This window comes from Lupinus angustifolius, chromosome LG02 (genome assembly GCF_001865875.1).
Source record: "Lupinus angustifolius cultivar Tanjil chromosome LG02, LupAngTanjil_v1.0, whole genome shotgun sequence".
Lineage (NCBI taxonomy): Eukaryota > Viridiplantae > Streptophyta > Magnoliopsida > Fabales > Fabaceae > Lupinus > Lupinus angustifolius.
This window is the reverse complement of record NC_032010.1, coordinates 19,192,456-19,201,580: the sequence shown is the minus strand read 5'-3', so window position 1 is coordinate 19,201,580 and position 9,125 is coordinate 19,192,456. Positions and strand designations below refer to the sequence as shown.

General features: G+C 29.9%; 1 protein-coding gene across 4 annotated transcripts; it reads right to left on the bottom strand.

The window, feature by feature from the left end:
- On the bottom strand, window positions 419–4,185 carry LOC109337767 (tetratricopeptide repeat protein 33). Of its 4 annotated transcripts, none has more exons than XM_019574814.1 (5): window positions 3,939–4,182; window positions 2,675–2,813; window positions 2,277–2,341; window positions 921–1,007; window positions 419–771 (listed from the first exon to the last, which is right to left on the bottom strand). In XM_019574814.1, the coding sequence occupies exons 1-5, from the start codon at window positions 4,125–4,127 to the stop codon at window positions 637–639; spliced, it is 615 nt and encodes a 204-aa protein (XP_019430359.1). In that variant the 5' UTR covers window positions 4,128–4,182; the 3' UTR covers window positions 419–636. The 4 variants fall into 4 exon arrangements, with proteins under 4 accessions (XP_019430359.1, XP_019430364.1, XP_019430370.1 ...); XM_019574819.1 differs by having other exon boundaries at window positions 2,277–2,308; window positions 3,939–4,181; XM_019574825.1 differs by lacking the exon at window positions 419–771 and having other exon boundaries at window positions 2,210–2,341; window positions 3,939–4,185.

Below are 9,125 nucleotides of genomic sequence, written 5' to 3'. Positions count from 1 at the left end.
CTAAGTACTTTTAAAGTTTATAATCTTCTGCTGAATTAAAAAAAGCATCCAAACCAATTTTGCTAGTTTTTTTCTAAATAAAGGTGATCTAACTACTTTATTTTCCTACTATATATAATTTAAAAAATGACATGTATTAACATATGTACTCTAATTTTTTAGAGAATAATGTTTCTCATACCCATATCCATGCAACGAAAGTTAAGGTGTTGTGTTAGTTCCCATGTGGTTGGTTGTATCTCAATGGTTTTTTCACATTTACTATTAGAGGAGGTTACGATATACTCTTAGCTTACACCATGAAAGTTGTTTGCACATTTAGGGTTCGTGTGCGAGCTGGGGTTTAGAAGGAAAATTAGAGGCTTAAGAATATGAAATACACTTGTGCGTAAGATGGTTTTGAAGTCTCCCATTTTCCTTTATTCCCTTCCAAACTCAACTCGTAAACAGACCCTTATATATCATTTCTTCATATCTAAATAAATATCTTGCAAATAGGTACACCCCTATAAACTTTATGACCATTGAGAAGCTGACAATATACACCTTAAAATTTCTCTCTCTACAGAAACTGATACCATCAAATATTACATTACATAGGAGTATTTGGATAACTTTATCTCCTGTTGTATATTTTCATGAGCTTTCATTCTTGTCTCCTACCACATAACGATTTTCAGTGGAACTCAAGCCTGATGAGTGAAGTTGCTTTCTCTTCTTTACAAGATTTGATGCAGCTTTTCTATCACCTAGAGCTTCCTCATAATCAGGCTGCACAAAAAAGTTAACTTTGTTGAAGTATAAAACTGGAAATAGATTGAAAGATTGGAGGTTCAACTTATAATCCCGAATGCTCATACAAACTGAATGCTGATTAGAGGATTTAAGTAAACAGCTACCGAAAAATCATGAAGACTAACCTTGAGGGCTAAAGCTCGGTCGAAGCTTTCAATAGCGTTATCTGGCTCACCAAAATTCAGCTGTGCTCTGCCAAGTGTGACCCATGCCTGGAAGGTTCATTATTGAAATAAATACATCAATTTGTAGAGTTTAAAATGACCCAGTACTGCTCAAGACTCTAGAAGGCTTGATCTATGAGCACGGATACTGATACGTGTGTCGGGTACGATACGTATCCGACACGTCGACACATATTTTTTTCCAAAATACAGGATACGATACGTTCAGGGATACGCGTATAAAATAATAAAAACACATAAAATATGATAAAATTATAAGTGTAAATCAAAATATCCAAAGTAAAAAATATGGAAATTTAAAATTACTGCCCTCCATACCAAATCTATTTTATTCTATTTTAATGAAAACGAATCTATGTTATCATGTTTTATTGGAAATGAATCTATTTTATCCTGTTTTATTGGAAACGAATCTATCTTATCCTGTTTCATTATAAACGAATCTATATATCCTATACTTTACTGAAAACGAACCCATATATCCAATATTTTATTGAAAACGAATCGAATACGTGTCTTAATATTTATTTTTTTAATTTTTGGATACTCTATGGATACATATCTTTCGCGAATCCGAGCGTATCTGTGTCAGATACGTGTCGGACACCGACATGTGCTTGATCATTGGCAATCCATAATTATTCTATAGCATATTATCTAAATAAGATTACTGCTGCTTTATAAGTCCTATTAACACAATTCGCAAAGGATTTGGTATCAAAATATAAGCAGAATGACTATATGTCAAATCTAACATGAACAAAATATATAAGTATCAAAGAGGTCGAGGGTGAATCAACCAAGCATTTGCAAGTTAAAGCTAGAGCAGTCAATGTTAAACAGAAGAAATGTCCAACAAGATTCAGAGTCTGGTAACTACGAATTGTAATGCTAATTCCTTTCTAGCATTAGGTCCACCCGTATCACTATTAAGCATAGACATCACTGCAGTACTAGTTATTTTTGTACAGAGTAAAACAATGCAGGTTAGCCAATGATTCACCCTTATTGCTAACAATAAGAGATCTTCATGAGGAAACCCAATAATATGCATGAAATAGATCACATATATAGGTGAACGTTTCCGAATCAATTTGAGTAGTTTCTGAAGAGAATCTTTCAAATGTCATTTATCCAGTATTAAACTACGATTATATATTTCCTTGGACATAATTACTAATTGAGAGTACTCAACAAATTTGTAGCATAAAAGTGATACAAAGAACTACCTTGAGTTGGAAGGAAAAATTCCAAAAATTGTAACTGCATTTTACAAGGCATATGCAAAGGCCTTACCTCAGCCCACGATGGTTCCAATTCAGTAGCTCCTGACAAGTAAAGATCATAACATATTTCAAGCACTGGGCCACAAACAATTGAAATTGTATAACAAGCATCGACAGAAAAACCCGGAACATATGTAAGTATAGAAATTGACCCAGAACTGAACTACTTTTTTGGCCTTGCTAGAGTTAAATTCATCATATACTACTGAATAGAATGTTCATACAGGAAAGGGGAATTTCATAAACTTGTCACTGAGAACAAGGACTTATTACGATAAAAAAGTGATTAGATAATATTAATGATACATCAATGAACAGTCCATTTGTTATACTTATTTTATGAATTTAGCATTTCATTTGTATACATGAAATGAACACGATAAAGAAGAATATAGCACACGAACATACGAGTTGCAGCCTTTAAAGCATTCCAAGCATCTCCAATTTCTAGTAAAACTTGGGACTTTTGTTCATGTAAAACTGCAAAATCAGGTGCCAAAGTAATAGCTGTTTCCCATTTACCCAATGCCTCTCGGTACTTCCCATTCTGCAAGAAAGAAAGGCAGTAAGCTGTTTGCAATATTGATTCCATGAACAAAACCCGCAATGAGGAGAATCAACGTCACTCAAGAACAAAATGCCGACTAGAACAAGGACATATTGCATGCCACTTCTATAATCATGTGTCTGACCATGCCATGAGTAATAGAATTAGAGAAATAAATTCAACTTGGAATATATCTAAGATAGCCAAACAAAAGATATTAAATCCAAATTGCAGAAGTTCATCTGAAACCAAATGTCATGGTATGAAATATCTCAGAATTTAGAAAGAAATTCCGAATTACAACAATGAACAAAATGGAAGTAACTACAGCAATAGCAAGCCTTTAATCCCAAAATTTCAGTTGACTAGATGAACCCAGAAGCAGAAAGAAATTGAGGCCCTACTTATCAGACATCAAATTCACCAAACATTTTGCACTCAAATCCTACTTTGTCTTAACTATCCATGTTATCCCAAATTACAGAAAATTCCCGTAATTTTCTTGTTTAAAATAGATAAGTAATCAAGATAGGGCAGCTTCAGGGCCTGTTTGTTGAAGTATATTTCACAAATGAAAGTGATTATTTGCTCATACTTAAATGTTTCGTCGGTTGGGCTTTTACTAAGAAGCAGTAGTTGAAAAAAAACTGAAATTCAGATTTTGTGAAAAGCTATCCCTTCAGCTAAAAAGGCTCCAGCAAAAGAGGAGAGAATGTAAAAAAGCACTTCGTTAATTGTAGTTACATACATATACATATACATATATATATAGGCTTCTGATTTACATAAAAAATATAAAATCAAAATAACATTGTTTTTAGAATGTTAAAATCACTTTTTCAAGCTTGAACAAAAAGAAAATTGGTAGCTAAACCTAAACTTATCTAACACATATCACTAACTTTCAAGTACCTTGTATTGGATGTGCAATTTCCATACTCTAATTCTTCACTGGAATAGAATTATATGAAGTAAGGCATATGATAAACAATGTAAAATACATAATATTTCCCCATCAACCTTGAGGAAAAGTAGTAATGCAAAAAAGTGATTAATTTTGACCCATGATCATAAAAAAATGATTTTTATGTAATCATTGAATTTATGAGACAAAACATAAGATACCAGAGCAAGGTTGTCTCCTTGAGCTTGAAATTCCTTAGCTAAATGTCTTGTTTCCTCAAACTCCGATTGATTCTGTTGCTGAGGTTGTTGTGTATTGGGAACATTCACTTCATCAGTTTCTTTATCATTGAATAGTGGTAACGGTAACAAACACCGCTTCTTCTTCTTGTTCTTCCATGTCACTTTCATTTTCTACCTTCTCTCTATATTCTATACTCTTCTCTTTCCAACTTCAACATACGTATAACCCAAACACCGGACCCCTTCAATCTTAACCAAAATTCCAAATCAGAGCCCATTGGGCCCACCAAATGCCCTGAAATTCAACCATTGCTGCATCATTAATTATTAGTGCATTGATTCTTCAAAATACTGAAATAAATAAATAATATATAATATAGTATAATTTTATATTGACATTGTATTGATAGTATACTTTTACTTTAATGTGAAATATTGTATTCATATTATATGAAGCTTAATAAAAAAATTAATTTTTATTTTTAATAATATATTTTTAGCATAGATATAAATATGTTATTTTAAGATAAACTATATATATTGTTTAATTTAATACTATATTTAAAATTAAAATAATATGCTGAATTTCTTCAAAAACTTAGTAATTGAACTCAAAAGTAAAAGTTATCAACAAAACACTATGATCATTCCTGATTTGGAAAATAAGAGTTATTGAATATTTAAAATATTTAATATCTCATTCTTTAAATGTAATCATCTTTTGGTAAGTGAAATTTCAATAGTAAACTTTCTTATCACATAATTGTTTAAATTCTTCATCTTAACCACTTAATCAAACTCTTTTAATATTTTATTATTAACTAATGATTAAATATAAATTACCTAAATCATAATTTTACTCTATAAATCATAACCATCAATGATTAGTCGTAAAGTCCTGATTTATTTTTATTACAATTTTTATATGAGAATTATTCTTAACTCCCTATATATATATATATATATATATATATATAAACATTTGGAGCGCATAAAACATATTCTTTGAAATCTTACTTTTCAACTCACAACCAATTCTAAAAGCTATAAAACTTAGACTGTGATTTGCAAAAGGCACCGGGATTAATGCTGATAGACTTTGAGCGGAATAAAGTTTACTAAGGTTGTAAAAGTTATTGCATTTTTTTTAATTTTAAATATTATTCATTTTGAATAAAATATGTTGTTTATTTGAAAAAAATATTTATGTTAATGATTTACAATTAAATATAAACAATGTTGTATACATCAGATATAATATAAATATTTTAATTTGCATAAAAGTATAGATATAGCTTAGTTGGTAGAGTTTTGATCTTGCAACTGGGTCCTTGCCCGATATCTAATTGTTGGGGAGATAATGATAATGTTTTATACCTTAAAATGTGAGACTTTCTTTTGCTAAGTAATGGGAAAGAAAACCGACAAATAGCAGTCAAAGAACTTGTAATAATAGGCTGGTGAGAGACATGTTTATTTGAGTGAGACTTCTCTCAAGTAATGGAGAGACAAATGACTTTTTCATTTGTATTTTAAGAGTAGAAGTGTAATATCATTACACATAAAAAAGATATAAGTGTCAATATATGTGAACTTTTTGTTTACTTTTATACACTATTTGCCTTTCTATTAATGGAGAGAAGTCTCACTCATATTATTCTCTAGTCTCTAAGGTAGGCTCAATGAATAGAGATTTGATATATCCTGAATCAATTACATATTATCATTATATAAATAAAAGAACATTTTCAAAAAGAAAAATTAATATTTTTATATTATTTATTAAAGTATTATTTTCAGAATAAGGAATGAGACATTTTGTTATAATGTCAATAAACACTTTAATATCTCTTATGGAAATATCAAATTCTTTATTGAATTTCTTAATTTTAGCCGACCATACTAAAAAGATCAATAATGAAGAAGGAATACAACAAGTTACTTTTATTCCTTTTTAGTTAAACTAGTACACTTGTCTTTATACATTCTCTCGATAAGTAAGAAAGAGACAGAAAAGGAAATGGGTAATGAAATTTTCTCTACTTTACAAATGATTATAAATATGTGCCATATCATTCACCAGATTCATATACAAAGAAAAACAAGGAGAGAATCTCAGATAGAAAAGATAAACCTTTGAAGCTTAACAAAATATGGTGGCCATGGCTAAGGAAGTGAACCAGAATGTAGTGGTGAAGAAACAGGTGAAGAACAACCTATGCAACTATAAGATGAATGCAACTGTGATTCCAGCACCTAGGAAATCAGTGAAGAGAATGATGTTTGAAGAAATAGTTCAATTTTTCACACGTTTGTTTTCCACCTCTGAAGGAAACTACAAGTTGGAGAACAAAACAAGGTGTCACAGAAAGATTAAAAGCATATATGATAGCACAGAACTCAATTGATGAATCAAGTTAAGATGAAAGTGTTTCTGCGATTTGGGTTATGTTTTTTAAGTTACTGGTTACTTAGAATAATATGCTAATGAAACCTCTGATTTTGCGTTTTCATTCTGTGATTGATTTATTGTTGATGTTATGTGTCCCATTTTGCTTGGCCATGATTAAGAATGAAATTTTAAATTTTTACTATGGGGGCTATTTTTTTAATTTTTGGTGTACTTCATTCATCAACTATAATGTTCTTAGACATATTTGAAGATTATATTTTTTTGTACTACCAAATATATCCCTCCACCTTGTAGGAAGAATTATTCATACAACTGTTCATTTCAACACATGACGTTCTCAAAAATCAAATGAATCATTGACATTTTGGTTGTCCTAAGATCAAGTAGAGTCTTATACGAATAACCCAATTTAATATACCGTTAACACAATATGTTGATGGAACCACGTATTAAATATCAACTACTGAATAATTCTTACAATGCTCTGTGATTTCGTATGTTAATGGTAATGGGACAGTGTATCTGAGTTCTTAGCAGAGGATTCAACTGCGACCCGTTTTTAATGGTTTTTTGCGTTGTTTAGACATTTAAAACACCATACCAAACTCCATTAACTTACTTCATTTTCATATATGTATATATTTTATTTTTGAAAGTATGTATATTAATGTTAACTGATGACATGATACACGAAAATATTAAACAAATTATTCCCAGAGGTTCAGCTAATGTGTTGATATAGAAAAATAAATATAAATTGATAGAACTTCATGATTTTTGTAATCACATCACCGTTGTTGATCAGATAATAACGCGTTTATTTCATTTTCTGAAAGGGTGATGACCCATTGACGTAGAATTTGGCTTCCAATCTCCAGAGTGGACTTTCTCAACAAAAAAGTTATCCACAAACAAATTTTATTCTCTCTAATCAACATGTTTTTTGCCATAAGAATGAGGAAACAATATATCATCTATTTTTTGTTGTTTGATTTATTTGCTACTATTTAGAGAGGGTTTTATTCTTGGCTTGGGTTTCATGTTAATCTTCTCATGTGAATTATTTAAGCTCTATACTAGTGTTTGGAAGAAGAAGAAATTAAAGGGTCTCAAGTCTAGTGTATGTTGTGGTGTGCAGTGATATAGTCGTTGTGGTTAATTAGGAATGATTTGGATTTGAATGGAAATGAATGTTTTTTACTATTATGTAGTTGATTAAGCTTAGGTGGTCGATCCAAAAAAAACTTAGGTCTTGGTTATGATTTTCTACTACAATAGGAAGAAAAAAAGTACTTTTTCCTACTCGGTGTGTGGATTTTTTCTCTTATATTGATCAATTTTTTTCACTCCATTAGAATATGTCTATTTTTGTATTTATTACTTATTACATTATTTATACGTTTGTTCAATTTTTTTAATTATATTATATGATCATAATTAATGTATAATTAAATTGATGAGACTCATTGGATGGACCAAATATGAGATTAATAAAGGTCCATTAATGTAAATGTTTTTGGATAAATAATTTCTTTTTATGAGTAATGAATATACTACCAGAATAATAAAACAAAAGCGCTTAAAATTGTTATTTAATAGCGTTTTTTAGACGCTTTTTATATGAGTACAGTAATACATAAAATTATATTTAACAGTCTTAAGCGCGGTAAAAAGTAGACATTTAGTAGCGCTCACTAAAGCAAGCGCGGTTAAATGTCCACTTTCTAAATAAGACAATATCTCTCCTAGACATTCTATCAAACACATGACAAACATGTGCAAACAATAGATTTGTTAAATCACCAAAACTTGGCTACATTTAACCTTAACAAATTCCAATATTATAAAACAACATATGAGTAATCTCTTATAGATCTTACACAAATTACTCATTCTTTCTCCTCCAATCTGCAAGTTCATATATAGTGTTTATGTGTTCCTCAACGATCAATGCAAACTGTAAATACAAATGACATCTCTAAACAAATTGCAAAAGTTATAAAAAAATACAAAGTTAACAGCAATTGAGAAAGAATATTTACCATTATACTCAAATTGTGTGTTCTAAACTAGTGAATCATAGTCAAAAACCTAGAACATCATAGTTGTATAACTTCACGACAAATAAAGATCACACTATTAATGAAATGTTTCCATCAAATTGATCATAAATAAACTAATTATTTAAAAAAATAACGATTCAAATGTATCAAAGACTTGTTATTTATAGTGTATATGCAAGCATCAAAGTTGAATCATAAATAAATAAATGAGCTAAAATAATATAACGATTTTCACTTTATGCTTGAAGAGAAAAACCAAAAACTGATAACTTACTTGAAGAGAAGATTACCACTTGACTTCTTGTGAATTAAAGAAGGTGTTGAACTATGTAAGGTCTTGTTATATTTTCAAGATGATCAAAATGTGAAAGTTTGATTCCTGTGAGCGACTCTTGTTATAAAAGACAATCATACATCCTAAAAATAATTAATTCCTTATTTGAAAGGATAAAAAATATTATTGATAATACTAAATAAAACTTTGTTTACCCCATATTAAAGAAACACATCCACCTAGTTAAGAAAACATCTTTGACAAAATTGCAATCAAATTAAAGACCATATAGACCCGGTCAAATTAAAGACCATATAGACCCACACAAAATTTTAGGCCAGTAGAGCTGATTATTAAATAAATATAAAATTAAATTACGGTAACACTTCCTAAGTTTTAATGAAATTATATCAACA